The 21,427-nt window shown below is 40.4% G+C and overlaps 1 protein-coding gene across 3 annotated transcripts in view; it reads left to right on the top strand.

Annotated features, from left to right (window-relative positions):
- LOC122799830 (LRP2 binding protein) overlaps positions 1-19,672 on the top strand; it is an 812,580-nt gene extending 792,908 nt beyond the window's left edge. For all 3 annotated transcript variants that reach the window (XM_044069154.1, XM_044069156.1, XM_044069155.1), the window contains 2 exons: positions 11,483-11,648; positions 19,361-19,672. In XM_044069154.1, the coding sequence (XP_043925089.1) occupies positions 11,483-11,648; positions 19,361-19,426 (232 nt within the window). In that variant the 3' untranslated portion in view covers positions 19,427-19,672. The remainder of the gene's footprint in view (positions 1-11,482; positions 11,649-19,360) is intronic.
- Positions 19,673-21,427: the final 1,755 nt, after the last annotated feature.

Here is a 21,427-nt window from a genome sequence, read left to right as displayed (position 1 = left end):
AGAGAGTGGTCAGTAGATTACTCAAGTCACAGGTACTGGCCCAAATGTTACACAGTCCGTCTCAGCAGACGACTGTTGGTCCACACCTCACAGTTCCTCCTTCAACTCTATCCCAGAGTTTGGAGTTGGAGTCTTCGGGCATGGCTGGAGGACGGATACCCCTTCTGTTCCTTCAGCCCCTTCTCTTATCTCCTCTTCCTTAGAGGGATAGGTGGTCGGGCTTCCATGGTCTCCTCCGAGGGGTGAGTGGCATCGGACCCTGAGTGGCTTCTTCCCCTTGGAGCCTCGCCCTGGTGAGCTCGGCTCCGACATCTGCCTCGGAGACTTCCTTTCGGTGGTTCCTGGAGTTCCTAGCTCTTGGCCGGGTTTTCTCGGACCTGCCTGGGAGGGAGCATTAGTGATGAAGAGTGTACTGGCCACTAGTATCAGTCAGCAGTCTGTTCGTAGCTCCTCCCTCTATGGTACCTGTTGACATCTCTGCCACTTCTCTTGCTACAGGACCCAGAGATCCTCCGCCTCAGGTTTCCCCATTGGGATTTCCCCTCTTCGAGGATTCTCCTGATGTTTGGAGATCCTCCTAGGAAGAGGACTTGTAAGAGGAAGCATGTAGACTCCCGAGTCTGTCACCGGATACTGACTTTGATGAGTCAGAGGGATCCCTAGATCCCCTCTGAGGATGTCTCCTTCTCAGACATCCTAGAACTTCTGAAACACTGGCCCACCAACAATCCCTCTGAGGATGAGTCAGTATACCTAGAGGCGTTTGGATCTCGTCCTGGGTGTCTCCCCTTATGCAGGTTATTGCGAAGGCGTGGACAGCTCCTGACTCTGTAGAGCCAGTCCCTAGGAGGCCTTCTAAATTTATCACTGCCCCTAGTGACAAACAATTCCTAACCAAGGGTGTCCCGCTGATGCCATGGTGGTGGCTGCCACCAAAAAGGAACGCAGATCCTTCATCCTCCTAATAAGGACTCTAGGACCATGGATAGGTACGGCAAGCAGATGTTTTCCTCAGCGACGCTGAATTATCTTTGTCACTTCACCAGACTCCAGAGATATCCTGGAAGGAGCTGGGAGAAGTAGTTCAGGATCCTACAGCTGCAGGGGCTCAAGAAAGATTGCTAACTCCTCCATGCGGCTAATATCTTATGCTGCGATGGAAGCGAAGTAACCCATGAGCACAGGTGTGGCTCTTAGGCGCCAAGCCTGGATTCACAAATTCTCCCTTTGATGGGTCAGCTTTGTTTGGCCCTCAGGTGAAGGAGACCTTGACCAGGTGTGAGCAGGACTCTTTCTGCTGTTGGAGTTTCTAGGCCTTATCCCAAAGGACAGAAAGGTGGGAAAATGTGGTTCCGTGGTCAGTTTACCCTAGAGGCAGAGGGGTAACAACAACCCTAGAGGCAGAGGGGTCCAAGAACCAGGGAAACAGGAGCCTCTCTCTGATAAGCCCTTTCAGCATCCCTGAGGTGTTGCCCGGCTGTCCCTCCTGGAGGCAGTCGGGAAGATTATCACTGTACCCAGAAGCCTGGCATTCCCTCACTCAAGACAGATGGATCATATCCAAGGGTTACATAATTCCTTTCGAGGAAAGTCCCTTCCCTCAAGTTCCCTTCCAGATGTACCACGGGACATTGCAGAGTTAGAAATCGCAAAACTACTGCAAAAGAGCCATTCAGCCAGTTACAATAGACCATTCAGAGCCGGAATCTACTCAAGGTTCTTTTGGTCCCCAAAGGGGAGACTGGAGACCAATATTGGATCTCAGCAGACTCAACAAGTCTGTCAGGAAGACAAGATTCGAATGGTCACTCTTCAGTCAATTCTGCCCTTCTTACAGAAGGACAACTGGATGTGCTCAATAGATCTTCAGGATCGTACTATCACATCAAAAGGAGATTTCTCCGAGTCATTTCCAGTTCAGAGCCCTGCCCTTTGGTCTCACTACAGCCCCAGAGTGTTCACCAAATGCATGCAGCCACCACCAGGCATCAGCTTATACAAGCCAGGGATTACACAATAGACCTTTGTTCTCATTTGGGCATCTCAGTCAACAAAAGTCATCCTTATCGCCCTGCCAGTCTATTACCTTCATAGGCAAACTTAAACACTGTTGTCAGCTACCCTTACAGAACAAAGAGTTTCAGACATTCAGACTCATGTCAGGATCATTCTGGCCAGCAAGAAAGTACAGGCCAGAATGGTTCTAAAGGTATTAGGTCTCATGGCTGCGGCCATTACTCTTCTTCCCTGGCTCGATTCTACATCGCCTCCTTCAGTGGATGCTGTTCACACACCAGATTCTGGTGACACAAACATGCAAAGAACATCTTGCTTGGTGGATCACATCGTCTCAGGTTCACCAAGGCAGGTGCTTTGTACCTCCGTCCCGATAGCCACTGTCACCACGGATGCCTCCCTGATCGGGTGGGGGTCATTATCAGGGCAGGATGGTTCATGGGAGTACCATCTGCACATAAATGTCCTGGAGATGAGAGCAATGCTTTTAACGTTGCAAGCCCTCAACGACTTTCTTCCTGTAGGGACAATTGCAGTCCACACAGACAACATGTCTGTAGTTTGGTATATCAACAAACGAGGGCGGAACCAAGTCCTCAGACTTTCTCCTCTCATCGGTTTCTGGTAGCAGCATATCCCTGGGAAAACCAACATTATAGCGGACAGATTGAGCAGAGCTATTCTCATGCCTCGCAGTGGTCTCAAGCAATCCATAGCGGAAGAGATTTTTCTGGAATGGGGTCCCCCATGTTGCGATCTTTTGCTACTCCCCAAAACAGCAAATGTCCAGACTTCTTCAGCCTCTTCCTCTATCAGGCCATCCCCCAGACCAGGATTGGCCCCAGGGACTTCTTTATGCCTTCCCTCCATTTCCTCTGATCCCTCAGGTGATCCAGAAAGCTACCGCTTTGAGAGCCAAATTGATTCTCATTGCCTTACTGGCCTCGACAAGTTTGGTTCCCGTTCCTCCATCATCACCTTTTGGTGCACATCTGGACCCAGTGCCAGATCTACTGATTCACCAATCAGGTCAGCTGCGCGGTCAATACCTTCTCTCAACCTCACAGCATGGTTGCTCCACTTCCTTCCTTAGCCAGTTTGATCTCTAACCCAGTTAGAGATATCATAGTAAAATCCTCTACCAGGAGGATTTACACAAGCAAATGGAAGCGTTTCTCTTATTGGGCTAAGGCCCAAAATATTGATCCTTTTACTGCCCCTGTTCAGGCAGTTCTGGACTTCTTAGCAGAGATTTTTCATGCAGGCTCCTCGTCTTCCACAGTCAGAGTTCAGTTGGCTGCTATTTCTAATTTTCATGTCGGGATAGCAGATCATAATATTATGTCCCATAGGCTCTGCAGGGCCTTTTTGAAAGGAATTTTCCTACTAAAGCCTCCAATCAGGAATCCTCCTCCTCAGTGGGATCTAAATTTAGTGCTGACATCCTTGATTCTTCCCCCCAGCTGTTTCTTGTTCCCTAAAATATCTTTCTTGGAAAACGTTATTCCTAGTGGCTATTACATCTGCCAGGAGGGTGTCTGAACTTCATTATTTGATTTTTCACAAAGACAGAGTATCTTTGAGAACTAATCCATCCTTTTACTTACTCTGGTCGCTTCAAAAACAATCTGAGTCAATCCATTGATCTCCTGTATTTTTCCTAACTATTCAGATAGAGCTGAACAAAGCTACATTATCTTGGCGTCCACCGTCAGCTTAGATATTATTTGGACAGAACAAAAAATTTAGAAAATCTGATCAACTTTTGTTTCCTGGATAATAAAAAGGCCTTCCTGTTTCTAAAGTGACTTTGTCCAGATGGCTTTCTTGGTCATCACTGAAATTTATACGATCAGGGGAAAACAGCTGTGCTCAAAACCTAAAGCACATTCAACTAGGAGTTTAGCTACTTCTACAGCCTTTCAAGCTAGACTGCCTTTGGACACTATTTGTGCATCACACTTTTGTTTCCCATTACAAATTGGACTTGGCCTCCAGGGACAGAGCCAGTTTTGGCTCTACAGTCCTCAAGAGTTTGTTCCATTGTGCCACCCAGGATAGGGGTGCTAAGAATGAAGAGATTGACAACTTAACATTAAGTTATGTACCTACCATAACCCTCCCTCCTTCCCCTGGCCTGGACAGACCTTGTATAAGAAACTTTTATGCTAAAGACCATTCAGACCTGGTCATTTTCCATCTGTAAGTTTCTTCTTCCTTTGGGAAGTATTTTATGCTTGGTGTTATTGCCCTTTGTCAACAAACGAGATCTGGGTACTTCCTGCCTTGCATCATGGGATATGGGGCTGCCTCGAGCTGGTAAAAGGAGTTCTCGAGCTAAAGCAAGTGCGAGTCGGGCCGAGTGGGATCGGCTCAGAACCCATCAAGCAAGAAAGAAGGCGAGAGAAGACAACTAACATGGAACGTTATGGTAGGTACATAACTTCTTATTTCAAGATATTCATGTCTATCTTAGCGGACAGATTAAATATTCTTTCAATATTAATTCACGAAGAACAAACTGGGTTTATCAAAAACAGGACGGTACAAGACAATGTAATTAGATTACTGTCCTTAATAGACTTAGCAAACCAGAAAAAAGTGAGCTTTCTATTTTAAACCTTGATATAGATAAAACTTTTGACTCCCTAAGTTGGCCATATCTATTTAAAGCTCTGCAAAAATACAGTTTCTCCCCAACCTTTATAGGATTAATTGAAAAACTATATGAAAAGTCCATAGCCTATGTAACGATTGGATCTTATCTGTCTAGCCCATTCGAAATATTAAGAGGTACAAAACAAGGGTGCCCCCTCTCCCCATTACTCGTTGATCCGGCTATTGAGCCTCTCGCAAATTATGTTGGAAATAATGACAGCATTAAAGGATATAAAGTGTCAGACAAATTATCCCCTACGATACAACTGTTTGCTGATGACCTACTAATAACTTCTAATGATACTGAAAATGTAGTAGATCACCTATTACATAATCTAGACCTCTTTGCAAACATTTCTGGTCTAAAATTCAATCACAACAAAACTCAGGCACTTCTAGAGAATAAAAATGTTACTATGAATCTGGAAGGGCACGTATATTAAGTTTCTAGGTATCATTATTGAATCTAATTATAAAACATCACTCACATCTAATTACAAACAACTTATAAACTCAATTACTAGTCTAATAGACAGTTGGAACAGACTCTTCTTCACATTTGAAGACAGACTAACTTTAATCAAAATGATACTGTTACCTAAAATCTTATTCATTGGCCAAGCTCTAATAATTCCCTCACCTGTCAAAATTAAACAGAAAATTAATAACTTATTACCCAACTTCCTTTGGAATCTCAAAAGAATTTCTGAAGCTCCTCTAGGATATACTTCTTCCCTGTGGAACTTGGGGTACTCAGAGGCCCCACAGTATCCATAGCTACTCTCTAAAATGGCTCTTTAATCACAGGCAAAGGCATCAAAGGAGCTTTGACCTTGTCTCCTACCTTGCCTACCTTTTGGCACTCCTTACAGGTCCTGCAGTACCCTGTTACATCCCTGGAAATCTCAGGCAATAAAAGTTGTACATAATATGTCTCTTAGTACTGTTTATGCCCATATGACCTGCAAAGGGAATAACATGGGCTATGGCTAGAAGTGCCAGATGGTATCTCCATCAGGCGCCTCCCTGGCTACCTCCCTCAAGCCTTGTAGAGGTGAGTCTGAGAGCTGAGCCTATCTCAACTATCTCTTTGTAACTCTTCCCAGCTCCCCTTTCACAGGAAGTCTGGTATCCTCTGACAGCGGTGCCTCACTGTCAGCCTGGATACTACTACTCACCTCTGCCCTTGCAGTCAAGTCTGTCCAAGGGAACATCAGTACCCACCAGAAGCTGTGGCTCAACTTCAGTCTCACTGCTAAAGGGTAGCTCCCTCTCTGAAGTAACCACATCACCAATCCTGGTTTCAAGTGTGCGGTCTGTCTGGATCCCCTCCAGGCTACCAGACCCACATGCTTGTCTGCAAGCCTGACTGTATGCAACTGCATGCAAACAAGGTACTGCATTATCAAAATCATTCCCTATCAGGACATCTGCAGGGATATCCTCACGCACACCTACTTGCTTGCTTCCTTTTCCACCCTCCCAATCAAGGTGAACCCTAGCCAAACATATTTGGAATGAGGTCCCTCCTAAATCTCTGACTGGAGTAGACTGCCCAAGCAAGAAGTGCTCCTCTTTAACCATTGCAGGCTTCACAATGGTTATGTCAGAGGCTGTGTCTCTCTTAGCAGTGGCCTGTTTCCCATCTACTAAGATAGGATATAACCTCTTGTGGTCATTTGGTACCCTTGTTGTCTCCAGACAACTTACTGCTGGCATTCTGTCATTCCCATCTACTGGCTCTCCCACCTTTTGCTCCCCACCTTCACTCCATGGGCATCTATATGCTAAATGGACCCACTGGTTACATTTAAAACATTTAACCCTTGATTCTGGCTGTATATGTAAACTAGTGGCTTCCCCTGTTACTGGCGGACTCTGTTGGGGTGGTTTAGGCTGCCCACCATGGGTTGCCTTAGACACATGTGCGACACTGGCATCCCTTTCCTGTGCAATGATGCCCTGCTTGCTAGGTATAGGTCTCCCTTTTTCCCCAACTCATCTGCAGTATTGCATTCGCTATCTGCCAACCAGATTCTCATGTCCACAGACAAAGGGCTAAGGGCTTGTTCCCTCACCAAAAGGTCTGCCAGCCCTTCAAAAGTGGTGACCTGACAACCACTCACCTGCCTATGAAAATAAGTGCTTAGTTCAGCAATATATTCACAAACACTTTCATCTGCCTTGTTCCTGTGCTTACGAAACTTTTTTTCTATAAGTTTCAGGTGTTAACTTAAACACTCTTAATAAACATTTTTTTACTGTATTATAATTTAAACAATCAGTATCAGACAATTTTAAAACAGCAGTTACAGCTTTATCATGCAGTAAGGGGGCCAGGAAGCCTACCCAGAGCTGTTGGTCAACATTATACTGTTTACATACCCTTTGAAACATATGAATAAAGCTATTAAAATTATCACCCTCTGTAAATTGTGGAAAAAATGTACTGATCTTTATTGCTTCTGGGATTTGGTTACTCCCGTCCATGACCCTGGCGAAGTGTCAGCATTTCCTTTTCATGTTGCCTCTGCCTCTCATTTTCTTCAGCCTCCAAACATGTCAGTCTCTCATTTTCTTTGGCTTCCAGAAGTCTCAGTCTCTCTGCTGATTCTAATGTCATCTGTTTCTCCTTTTCTTCAGCCTCCAAATGTTGCAGTCTCTCTGCTGATTCTAGTTCCAACCATTTGGCCTCCAGTTCAAGTCTCTTTAACTTCAGATGGATTTTTAAGTCCTCCGAGGCAAAGTTGAATTGTCCATTTTCTGAGAGTTGTACATCCCCAAGGCCAGTCTGGTTGTCCTCCTGGTGCTGGTCTGTGATGCAGCTGTGACTAAGGCTGCAATAATTTCTGCTTTACTCAGGTTGGCATGCCCCAGTCATTTGGCTTGGCAAATCTCAGCCAACTGGCACCTTGCTAGCTTGCCATAATCCTCTGCTGACATCCTTGTTTATTCTCCCTGACTAACTAAGCTAACAAAGAATAAATAAAACTATTGTAATATGAAACTCTGAATCTTCACCATGTGACTGCTTGCGAGTACAAACATCTTCTTTAGGGACCACTGTTTACAGGCTACAGGAGTTCAGTATCCACACTACTTAACCCCAGTATGTGGTGTTGTGATCCCATCACTGCCAGCCTATAATGTGACGATCCACCACTGGACCAGTAGTCAAGGGGCTTCAATCCTCAATACTAGCACCAGTTGAGGACCTAAACTGGGAAGATAACAGGTACACACACATTATTTCCAGATGCAGCTCTGTGCATCAAGTGCAGTTTCCCTTAAAAGCACACAGAGACCACAGACAGTCCGGGGCTGGTTTATGCCTCTTTCTCCAGATCCCCAGTAAGACTCCCCACTGGCACAGCTATAGAGTTGAGATCTCAGCTGAGTGGCCAAGCCAAGACCTCCATCAGCCTCTCTGTCCAACCAGTGCTTCATGTCCCTGCCAAAGTAGCTGACACACGCACACTCTTTGAGGTTTGATTTACACACACACACACACACACACACACACACCTGGGAAAGGCTGGCACAAGCTTATTAGCTATGCCCCCTTTTGCCCAGAGTGTAAGGTAGTTATCACTGCCACCACCCAACTCTTTATCAGCTACTTTAAGGCCGATAACAAAGGGTGTCCAATCTTACTATGTAATATTAATACAAATGGTAGACTGACCAAGAGCAAGGCTATTAGGAATGGCCCACACAGTGTCACCAAATATGCAAGTACTCTCAAAACTTAACTATCTCTAGACAGATCAGCCACAATGAAAGTTTTAAATATATTTAATAATAATAATAAAGAAACAAGAAAATACTCAGTATATATTCACAGTGACATTAGAGTTCAAAATCACAGGAAATATTTCAAACATTGCAGGACAGTCTCAAATAAATAAAGAAAAATATCTAAACTAAGCTTTGCTACATTCTTGACTATATCTAAAATAATGATACTGTTCCTAGAAACTTCATCAGAGCAAGGCAGATGTGGTGAATGGTTCTTGTTGTCAGGTCCAAGACATAATACAGAATGCCTTGTCTCACTCAGAGACTTCACAAATTAATATCACAAATATCTTGACATCTGACTCTATCCCAGGTGAACTCTCCCACTGCTGGAAGCTTGGTAGTATTTAGCATCTACTTGTGAAAATACACAGACCTTAGATCTTTGGCAGATGCTGGAAGTCATAAACAATTACATTCCTCCTCATTTCAAAACTAGTAATTATGTCTCCCTAAAGATAATACAGAAAACGTCTCACAATGACTCTGTGTCTGTAGCTCATTGAAAACTGAAAGATACCATCTTTTATTGCATAGCCATGAAGTAATTTAATTTCAGCTACTTTTTATGAAGTTAACCTCCTGTATTCCAGTTTCCACTGTTAAATATATACATTTAAACAGTTACAATAGTGCATGCACATTTCTGTTCTATTCCAGTAGGGCACACTGTGGTTACATTTTAAGCACAAGCACTTTATAAAATATCTTTTTAACACATCTGTATAGACCAGTTTGATATACACATGACATGCAGTACTAATACATGTGTGACGCAAGTATCTTATATAGATCATGCTGATATTCACATATGACATATAATTATTTACAAAATTCCAGATAGCTATTATGGAAGTATCTTCTTTCATGACAACAGTGATCTATCTTAATACTGAATATGTTATTTGTTTAATTAATTTTATTTATTTATTTGTTAACCAGGGTGGTGAGCTAATCCATTAAGGATCCAATTTCATCCTCAGCATAGGATACAGGCATTCATAAAACAATACAGATATTTAGCACGCTAATTACATGATTTATACATTTTCAGGAATTCATAGGTTCAAAGGTGTATACTAGGCTAATAACTACAAGGGCCTTTTTAAGTCTAGCCATGCATCCCAAATCTCTGACAAGTTCTGGTACCCTTGATAAGTGTAACCAGGGACTTGGGAGGTGAAACATTGCCTGTGAGATAAACCATTTACAGGCCGCCTGCGTCCATTAGAGATAAAAATGCCAAACCAGGGATTAATTTCCTGTTCGCCATCCAATTTTCCAAGTTACACTTGAATTGGGTTTGGGAGGAACTCTGCTTCACATGGATGAGGAGCCTGTTCCAGAGAAGGGGTAGTCACTGGGATATATACCTGTCTGTCCAGCAGGTCCTACAGTAGAGAATCGATTATCCGAAACGTCAATTATCTGAACGCATCCTTCCAAAGTTTTCAGGTAGGAAAAGTCATAAAATATGAATATATAAACATTATATGTATTCACTTGTGTTTTTTGAGGTTGTAAGCGGCTCATGTGTGAAAAATATTCTTTATTGTCTACTGGAATCACTGAATTGTTGAAAAGTATATTCCCTGTGTGCAGAAAACAAGATTTTAGAAGTTTTTTATCTGGTTCAATTATATGTTTGATTATCCGAACAGTTTGCTTATCCAAACTATCCTAGGTACCAATTAGTTCAGATAACCGACTCTTTACTGTGTTGATATCACAGACAAGGTTTAAGCCTTTAGAATGGGTAATTCTGGCACTGTTGGTTTTGCAGATATGCAGGAGGTCCATCAGAGTGAAATCTGACAATGCCTTTTATGCCAGGCATAGATATCCCTCAACAATCTATAGAAGACAGAACACAGGGGTAGGGCCTTGAGGCAGTCTATACAGGATATGTTACTTATGTACTGTATTCTTTTAGTGAGGAACCTCTGTGGACATTACAATTGTTAGATATGCCTGGTTAGGTACATACCAAATGGGGCACTGTACTCAATGATAAGTCTGATGAATGCTGAATTCAGTGGAACAATGACTTCTTTGGAAAAAGATGCCATACCTTTGTTATAAGTTGCACAACACAGAATAATTTCCTCTCTGCTGTAGACACATGATGGTCAAAGGCTAGATTATTGTGCATGTGTGTATCCAAGTCCCTGACTACTGGGTTAACTCTTAGGTGTGTGTTATCAATATAATAGTTTTCATGGGTGAATGACTTTCTGAAGTATAATGTTATGCATTTATTTGTATTTAGCTTTAGTACCTGGCTCTGGAACCAGTTGTTTGCGTCAGCCCTTCCTGGAGAACATTTGTGTCAGTAAGTGATTCAGTGACAACTCCTAATTTGCAATCATCTGCAAACTGAGTCAGCCAGAGGCCAATGAAGTTGGCCTTGACTTTAGAGAAGTAAATGTCAAAAAGGATTGGTCCCAGGACCAATCACTGATGGACTCCATTTCTGACTAGCGTCTTTGTAGAGGTGAACTCCCCAATTTTAACTTTCTAGCTGCTGTCTGTGAGCCAGCTGTCTATCTACAATGTGACATAAAGGTTTGCACCTAACCTCTTAAGTTTGTCAACAATGCCCGAGTGGGGGATTGTATCATTTGCCTTGGCTAAGTCAAGGTAGGCAATGTGAACCATTTTCCCTCATCCACCAGGTTGAGTAGGCATGACCTGCTCTTGATGAAACCAAATTGGGTTGATTCTAGTGTCTGGAGGTTTCCTATGCCATTAATGATCATTTCCATGATAATTCCTTCCATGGATTTCTATATGAGACTAGTGAGACATATGGGTCTGTAGTTTCCAGGGTCTGTAGATGGCCCGCCTTTGTGCATAGGGATGAATGTTGCTGTTATGCATTCATAAGGCACAAAACCTATTTAAGAGAGAAATATTATCTCAGCAATGCTTCTGTTGTTTCAACCAAAATAAACAATTCAGCTAGAAGTTAGAGCAATCATTATTGTATCTGTCTTTTATTCTACATTAGTGTTGCCCAGAATGAAGATGTTGCTGCAATTGGAAGAGCCACAGATTGCCAACCCAGGTACATAGCCAAAGGAATTGCACTTGCTGCGTTTTATTATGCCAGATGTTTGCAGCTTGGTTTAGGCATACAGTCAGATGAAGAAGAAGCAAAAAAGTATTTTTCAAAGGTAAGCACATCATTGATCATTTCAGTGCTAAATAGGTTAGTGCAGATAACTAATGCTCTGAGCTGTTAATGAGCTGATTCCTCTAATCAAATGTACAGTGTTTGATTTTTTCCACTTTCATTTGCCTACTGTGTAGTTCTTAGCAAGTCAGTAATCTAGACAGTGCTCCCGGATCACCCCTGAAAAGAGATATATGTCCAATGGGCTTACCAGTTTAACAAATGTATAAAATAAAAAGTAAAATAGCCAAACCTAACGAGTAGTAAGTTTACTCTGCCCAAGAGCACTGCATTTCATGTACACATTGTAACTTACTTAATCAAACTGAGATGTGTGTTTGTGTGTGTGTGAGAGAGTACAAACATTACTGTCACTATATTAGTCGTCATACTCTAGAGCACTCTAATGGCACATTATCTAGATATTCTCATCAAGGACTGATGCCACCCTCTCATCTCTTCTTCTGGTATGCAAGTATGTCAGCCTTAAATGCAGATTGCTGAAACATAAAAGAAGACAACCACCCTTCATTCTCTTTCTTTCCTACTGTCCATGGACAATACCCTCTACATGAAATAAAAGTATGCTAGCCAGTTGAGAAGAAGCTAGACCACAAAGTTGGGTGCACAGCTGTGCCATACTGTACATCCTAATCTCATAAACACATAAGATCCTCAGAATGTCATCTGTACAAGTTTAGTAGTCAACACAACATAATTAATGTGCCACCCACTTCTAAATAGCGTACTACAAGGTGCTGGGAGTTTGTAATGCCTGCATCCAAAAAATGTTTGCACAAGGAACCAAAACGTTAGTCCAAGAAGAACACAAAAGGACACCAGGAACTAAAAAATCCTTTAATTCACAGATTAAGTACTTTCATCAGCTTATAGCCAAAGACTTCATCAGAATCTGTTAATTATACTAAATAAAACATTTCTATAATGAAACAACACACCACCTGACCATAGGTCTTGTTAACACTCCTACCTTCCTCACATTAAAATGCATAAATACCCATAAAGCGGTACCTATACATGAATATACAATCATTCAAACTATACAAGACCTCACTTTTAATATACTTTTGATGGAGCAGCATTCATTTAACCCAGGGGATAAATATGCCTGTAATTTAATCTGCCATAGTAGTTCCTTGAATTCTAAAACGTTGGCTGCAAATAGTTGCACAAGGAAATAATACAGTGTGGACCACTAAGTCTAGGCTAGTATTGGGAGTTGGCATTACATTTCAAACAGTTTGTCAAATTCACTGTATTCATAAACTTTCCTGCATCTTATTGGGGCTTCACACTTAGTGCAAAAGTATGGATTGCTGTTAAGCTAGACAGTAATACTGGGCAATAATGCTGTCAATACAGTCCATATGGTTATGCATTTGCAAGATATGGCAGCAGTGGCAAAACTTTAAAAGTGTTATGACAGAAAATTGATGCACTTTATGTGATGTGCTTGTGTGTGCCTTAATACATGCTAAATGTGTAATATATACATAACACCACAGAAAAAAACTGGCACGTGTGAGCAACAGGCTGCTGTCCGAGAATCCTAAAATGTCAGGAAAAAAGAAACATGTACTGGAGACAAGCTCAGCTGAAACTTCAGAGTATTCAATTAATTATAACTTACATCTCCTCAGAAATACTGTATGTTTAGTATTTCAAGTGTGTGTGTGTGTGTGTGTGTGTGTGTGTGTGTATATATTTGCATTATTACTTGGGTTAGGGAAAGATAAGGTGTGTGTGGGTGTGTGTGTGTATATTTGCATTATTACTTGGGTTAGGGTTGGGATTAGGGAAAGATAAGGTGTGTGTGTGTGTGTGTGTGTGTGTGTGTGTGTGTGTGTGTGTGTGTGTGTGTGTGTGTGTGTGTGTGTGTGTGTGTGTGTGTGTGTGTCTGTGTGTGTGTGTGTGTGTGTGTGTGTGTGTGTGTGTGTGTGTGTGTGTGTGTGTGTGTGTGTGTCTGTGTGTGTGTGTGTGTGTGTGTGTGTGTGTGTGTGTGTGTGTCTGAGTGTCTGTGTGTGTGTGTGTCTGTGTGTGTTAACCCTAACACTAATGTTATACTGACAGCTTAGTTTTTGGCTTTTTTTTTACAATTCTGGTGTTTCCATATGGATATTTGTAAAATTAAGTGTGCATGTTCCATTATTTTGTGTTCAGGGTTAGTCATGTCTTTCTTTGTCAGATACTATACATATCTCTCTCTCTCTTTCTATATATATATATATATATATATATATATATATATATATATATGTGTGTGTGTGTGTGTGTGTGTGTGTGTGTGTTATACACACACAAACACACACATATGAGTATATAACAAATGCATGTCAAACCGAGTACCTCGCTGACCCTCTTCAAGCGCAACCTTGATGAGTGGATGGGAAACCACAGATTTGTCCCAGGGGTTCCACCTTTGTCCCTCACTGACAGGGGCAACAGGTAGTGACTGACAGGGGCAACAGGTAGTGACTGAGGTTCCCTTTTGGGGATAAACTCTTGGCTAGGCTTGTCAGGGCTCCAGGGGCCATTATCCTAGTAACCTCCTGTGACCCTATGGTCCTATGAACTAACCCCAAATGTGCAGATTCCTAATTCTAGAAAATCAAAAAAAAAATCAACAAGGACCAAAAACTCCTTCACCCAAAAAACAAAACCCCCAAACCTTACAACACTGAATCCAATGCAGTCTCCTTTTGCAATTAGGCAAATAAAAAAATGTAAAAAAAATTAGGGAAAAGTTTTTTTGTAAGATAATGTGTAGGGTGGAAGTTAGGTGCAGGGATAGTGGTAGAGTTAGATTAGCAAACAAGAGTGAGAATGTGCAGGGGGGCTTTAGTATATCCAAAAGCTTTGGCATTAACACACACATACACAGCCACTTTCTGTAAGCAAAGGCACTTTCCTGATAGTACACACAGATTCAGTGGCAATCCTCATTTGAGTAAATCCAGCATTTGGCAAAATATACATTCAGTAAAAAGAGACAGCAGTTCACTCTGTCAAGAAAATAAACATTTGGCAAAGTGAACTGCTTCCCCTCTCCCACCACAGCATTTATCAGAGTTTAGGTTTGAGATTCACGTGATTTCTACTCATTAATCCCTACCAGTCCTCCCCATGCTAGGATATGTCTAATTCAACAGTAGATAGATAGATGGATGAATCTATGACAGCTGATCACAACTTAAAGGCAACCGATCAATCACAACTTGTCAATCAGCAGATGATCGAAAAAAAAAAAGAAAACAACAAAACAAATGTTTTTGCAGGAAAGCAAGCTCCCATGTGCCCCAATACACCCCATTAATTATATATACCAACTTCAAAATTGCACTACAGTGGAGAAAGGGAAAATCCCCAACCACCACTGCACCAGAATCTTGCACAAAACAACTGCTGGCATATACAATCAGCTGATTTGGAGCAGCTGTGCAGGTGGTTTTATTGGTTTGACAAATTGCCATTTGGCAACTTGTCAGAAACCTATATGTGTGTGTGTGTGTGTGTGTGTGTGTGTATATATATATACACACACACACACACACACACACACACACACACACACACATATCTATACAGGCTAGTCTACAAGTCATTGCTTTCTGTTTGGATGACTGTTGAAGAGAATTTCACAACAGTGTGTTGTACTGCACAAGTCAGCAATGTGCTTTCTGCAGGTTTTCATCCTTTTTCCACTGTAGTGTGACTGTGTTAGTTTGTTATTAGGCATTATACCTAGCACACTGATCAACAGTCAGGCACACAATGACTTCATACTTAGATAAGGAGTAAAAAACACCAGTCACAATAAAGCTGCTAACTATGTCTGTACCATTGTGAATGGGATCTTTTGAAATGCACTTGGGTGATATTTATATATATATATATATATATATATATATATATATATATATATATATATATATATATAGAGAGAGAGAGAGAGAGAGACACACACACACAAATCTATTTATTTCTTATTGTCTGTCTACCCACTTTATCCCAGTAAGGGTCATGGAGGAGATGGATCTTCTTAACAAGTCAAGTAGTGGGCCTAAGGCAAAGAATTAGTCCTGAAAAGAATACCAATCCTTTACAGAATGGCCACTGTAGAGGATTAACAATTCATCTAATGGTGTGACTTTCAGATGTGGGAAGAAAACAGAGCACCAAGCAAAAACATTAATAACTCAGTAATGATATGAATACTCTGCACAGAAGGCATCCCACCTGGGAACCAAATCAGTGAGCCAAGACCTGTAAATTAGCAGTGCTACCTTAACACGTCTTAGATGATGTCTGATGCTCATTTAAAGGTCTGTCACTGTAGCACTGATGGCTTCACTAACTGTTCTTCTTTTGAAGTACAGTGGCTGGCCTTTTTCCTGTTATTTTACCTATGTAACTGCAGTATAATACAATTTATACAATTTTAGTATACAGCTTTTGTATATAGTAAAGGTGCCTCTAAACTGTGTTACCAATTATGGTACCACTTTTAGTAGTGATGCGCAGATAGTTATATATACAGTATACCACTCGAAACCTCAAAAAATGAAAACAAACTTAGAAAATAAACCAAAAGAACCATTCACCAGATAACAGGTAACTGAACATCCAACTCCAAAGAAAACCAATGTGCTGCAAAACGTCAATTTATTTTGTTTTAAGCAACAAACAATCTTGCTTTTCGTCGGCGACTCCTCACCAACTTCTTCAGAAATTTTAAAATCCCGCGCCACAAACGTGGCTAATTTAAATACTCTACACAGGTACATGATGTCAACACGTTCACCTTCCCTCAAAACCAACATTTAAAATCAACCCAGTAATTAACCTTTATCACTGTTAAAAAATCACTGTTAAAAAATCAATAAAAATCAGAAAAAACATTTAAAAAGCTATACGCTTCAACTACCATTAGTTTATATAGTGCCATATTGGCAGGCAACAAGAGAAGGGTGCTTACTTAATAAAATCCTCTCTACCTATATAAATAATTTACTGCAAATAAGTACATAATAACAGTGAATATGATTAACAATAAAATAAACCAATACAGCCTCTTGATAAAATCCTACCTTTCCAAACTTCTCAGTTTCAGTACACTAGCAATAGACAACATACTATTTAAACCTGGATAGTGATAAGCATCCAGTTTTAACTGCCATAACAATTCCTTGAGTTCCAGCAACAAGGATTCAGGACCCCTCTATTGTTTAAACCCATCTGGTCAATAACCATAAAGTTAAATTCATGTTCAGGATACTCTTTTATATGCTTGGCCAGTGTGTTATCCATTTTTTCTTTCCTAATGGCATACAGGTGTTCATATAAGCGCTCCTGAAGTCTCTGATCAGTTTTCCCTGTATAAAAAGCAGGACATACAGTGCACTTAGCCAAATACACCACATGTGCACTGGCACAATTGAATCTCCCCCTGATATGGTACTTAGATTCTCTAACCATAAAGTGGGTGCCTGCTTTGACAAACTGGCAATATTTGCACATGTTGCATTTAAACATTCCAGTTCTAGCAATAATAGGCTGGGGGTTCATTTCTAAGATCTTCTTTAAATTAAGACCTCTCCTGAAAGATACTTTGGGAAATGTACCAAACTGGGATTTTAAACTTTCTAAAGAAGTTGATGAGGAGTCGCCAACGAAAAGCAAGATTGTTTGTTGCTTAAAACAAAATAAATTGACGTTTTGCAGCGCATTGGTTTTCTTTGGAGTTGGATGTTCAGTTACCTGTTATCTGGTGAACGGTTCTTTTGGTTTATTTTCTAAGTATATATACAGTATACCAGCTAAAAAAAAATATATATATATATATATATATATGTGTGTGTGTGTGTGTGTGTGTGTGTGTGTGTGTGTGTGTGTGGGTTTACTTTGTTTTATAGAAAACACATTTCACTGAAACTCATTTCGTCGAAGCCTCATTTCACTGAAAATGAATTCCCTGAGCACAGTTCTCTGAAAGCTCACTTCAATGAAAACACATTTAACTGAAACTCATTTCATCTAAACAGGTATATGCCCTGTTCTCCACTGTAGTGCAATCCTGGAGTTAGTATATATATATATATATATATATATATATATATATATATATATATATAGATATATATATATATATATATATCTAGTTAGGGGGGTGTGGGGGGCATAGCCCCCCCCCACATAGTTTGGGTATATGTTATTTTCTGGAAAGAGTTATTCATTTCACTTGTAATAATCCATGTCTGTGGTTTACAACATTTAAAATAGGTGGGGGGCTATGCCACCCACACCCCCCTTACTAGATGTAGTAACTCCAGGAATGCACAACAGTGGAGAACAGGGTATATACCTGTTTAGACAAAATGAGTTTCAGTCAAATGTGTTTTCTATCAAACAAAGTAGACCCATATATATATATATATATATATATATATATATATACCGACATCCATAATGTCGAGATCACTTCACAGACAGCCACATTTCACCAACCTCCCAGAACACTGACTTACAACTCCAGGTAAGTAACCACTTGGCCACACTAACAAGTTAAAACCAAAGCAAATTAAACCCACGAATGTGGGTGGCTGTACCCCCACACCTACACCTCCTAACTAAATATACCAGCTTCGAGATCATAGTACAGCAGGAGTAAGGGGCAAAGTTCAACATGTTGGCCAAGTGGTTACTTATCTGGAGTTTTAAGTCGGTGTTCTAAGAGGTCGGTGAAGTCATCTCAGCGATGTGAAAGTCGAGTATGTGGTATTTTGATCTTCTAAAGTAGACCCATATGTATATATATATATATATATATATATATATATATATATATATATATATATATTTATATATACACACACACACACATATATATATATATATATATAAAGAGAGAGATAGTTATATAAATATATATATATATATATATATATATATATATATATATATCTACTGATATAACTATATATATATATATATATATATATATATATATATAGAGAGAGAGAGAGAAAGAGAGAGATTTATATAAACATGCATACATTTTATACAGCTCTCTCTCTCTCTCTCTCTCTTTCTCTCTCTATATATATATATATATATATATATATATATATATATATATATATATATATACATATATATAGCTTCTGCAAACTTTCTGCAAACTTGTCTCTAAATTGAAAAATGAGCATTTAAGTAATGGGACTCATATCTTTGAAATCAATCATTTCATTAGTATATAACTTACAAGGCTTCATATTTGACATACATTTTTCCGTAGCACTTACAGCAAGATTATGATCTTTGTGTATTCATTACTAATGTAACAGAACATGTACAAGCAACTTCTTCATGAAAATTAGTAGTGTGTTGTAAGCTTTAATATTAGAAGGCTGATTTGTGATTTTTGCATGTTACTCTGTCTTGTCAGCTTATCCATAAATCGTAGTAAAATGTGTTATTATTTATTACTGTTTTTTTTTATATACTGCATGTGATCATATCTATGATTAACCAGCTAATGTGAAAGTTGCATGAGCAGTGTATTTGCTGTAAGTACTTGAATATGGTATAATAAAAACTATATTAAAACATTTCTTCTTAAATGAAACTGAACAGTGAGTGACTCTTACTAATAGGAGTACTAAGGAGTCTAATATTCTTTGTCTGTATTTTAAGGCTTGTCAAATGGATCCAGATGTGGCTGCAGATCTTCAGTTTGATATTATCTTCAGCATTGTGTAGCAAATGCAGAATTATATGAAACCTGGCCAATCTCTACAGTTCAGAGTAATCAGCACAATTGGTAACTGGATTGTCTTTAAGTCAACAACAAAGATCAGTGTATTTTCTCAGCTGTGTCCTTCTGTACATCTACAAAGAAACAAAATGACTTTCAAATAGCAAACTACCCTTTCCTAACTACCAGCTGTCAGTTTACTTCTTGGCATTGGAATTGTTTTTATGCAATTAAAATCATCTCAACTTTAATGATATTAATACAGCTCTTTTTTCATAAAAATTATTTTTTTTTAACTTTCTGACTAATTTAGAGGGGAGCTGGTATGTGTGCCATAAAATTAGAATCAAGTCAATAACCAGCAGTTATTTTACAGCTATATTTAAAGTTGTTCTGTAGATAGCCACGGTGGAACAGCGATAGCATTTTTGCCTCACAGCAAGACGTTCTCCTGTTCGATTCTCAGCTGAAGTGCTTTCTATGTGGAGTCTGCATGTCCTCCCCGCGGTCGAGTGGCCGCCCAAAGACATGCGTGAATGGGCGTGCCTTCGCTGAAGGTTGGGCATCGGGCTGGCAACTCGGCACCATAAAAATCTACTGTCAATCATTAGCGGACCGGAGTTCCACTCTGGCGACCCCTAACCTGGAAAAGCCGAAAAGACAAACAAACATCTAACACAAGACTCAGTTCTGGGACCTCTCTTGTTCGGTATATATTTCTCGGAGGTACAGGCCAACATGGAAGGACTGTGGCTGACCAAGTTCGCAGATGACTGCAAACTGGGCGCCATAATCGACTCTCCAGCCGACACAAGCATCCTCCAAAAGGGCCTCATAGAAACAGACAACTGATGCCAGGGCCATGGCCTCAAGCTAAATGCTAAAAAGTGTATAGTCATCCCCTTTGGCAAAAACAAAGTGCCCACAAATTACCACATAGGTGGTAATCCATTAAGTACAGAAGAAGTAATTGGTACCTGGGGACCCAAGTTGATAGCAATCTCTCATTTGACAACCACGTGGCCAAAGTGGTTAGAAAAACATTTTATATAGCCCACCTAATCATGAAGGGATTCACATCTAGATCAGGGGAGGTCATCATGCCACTTTACTCATTCCTCATCAGGCCCATAATTGAGTACAATGCCCCTTTTGGGATGTACCTTACCAGACACCTGCAGCAGCTGGAAAGACCCCAAAAGTACCTCACCAAGAGGATTAAAGGGCTCAAACAGATGCCATATGCTGCCCGGTTAAAGAAACTCCAGCTCTACTCAGTGGCATACCGCCTGCTCAGAGGCGATCTGTGCCTGACGTATAAAGCCATGTCCAACCTGGAATTAATGGACATGCTGCACGTCAGAAAATCCCAATCCCATCGAGCTACGCGCTTGAGAGACTTGAACCTCAGCACTGAAATAAATAGGACATGCTGGAAGGACAGATTCATAACCCAGAGGCTCCCTTCACTCTGGAATAAAATCCCAGTCCAGGTTAGGCAGAGTCCCTCATTGACTCTCTTCAAGAGGAATCTTGATGAGTGGATGGGAGATCATAGGTTTACCCCGGGTATCACTTCTGTGTCACTGTTAGACAGAGGTACAGTATACTAACCTCAAAAAAGGGCATAGCAAAATTAATTTAAAATGGGTGGCGAAAGCCAAACACACTATGGCTAGGCTTATAAATGCCCTAGGGCAGATAGCCTAGTATGAACCTAAGTTGTTCTGTAGACATTCCATAATGAATATTCTGAAAAATGCAATTATCACATATAATGTCAATGGAAACACAAATAACTGAAGTGTAATCATTCTTGTGTAGTTTTCCATATTAATTTCTGCATTTCTTATAAATTCAGATCTTATCGGGAATTATTATATTTACTTTGTGTACATTTATCACTCTTTTTGCAACAATTTTTAAAGTCTGTTTTGTTATTAATGTCTGTAATAAGTTATACAAATAGTTGCTCTCTAGCAGCCTTAGTACTTTAATGTATTTAT

Source organism: Protopterus annectens, chromosome 4.part0, assembly GCF_019279795.1.
Source record: "Protopterus annectens isolate FY-2018-M chromosome 4.part0, PAN1.0, whole genome shotgun sequence".
Classification (NCBI taxonomy): domain Eukaryota; kingdom Metazoa; phylum Chordata; order Ceratodontiformes; family Protopteridae; genus Protopterus; species Protopterus annectens.
This window is presented reverse-complemented; position numbering and strand designations above follow the sequence as displayed.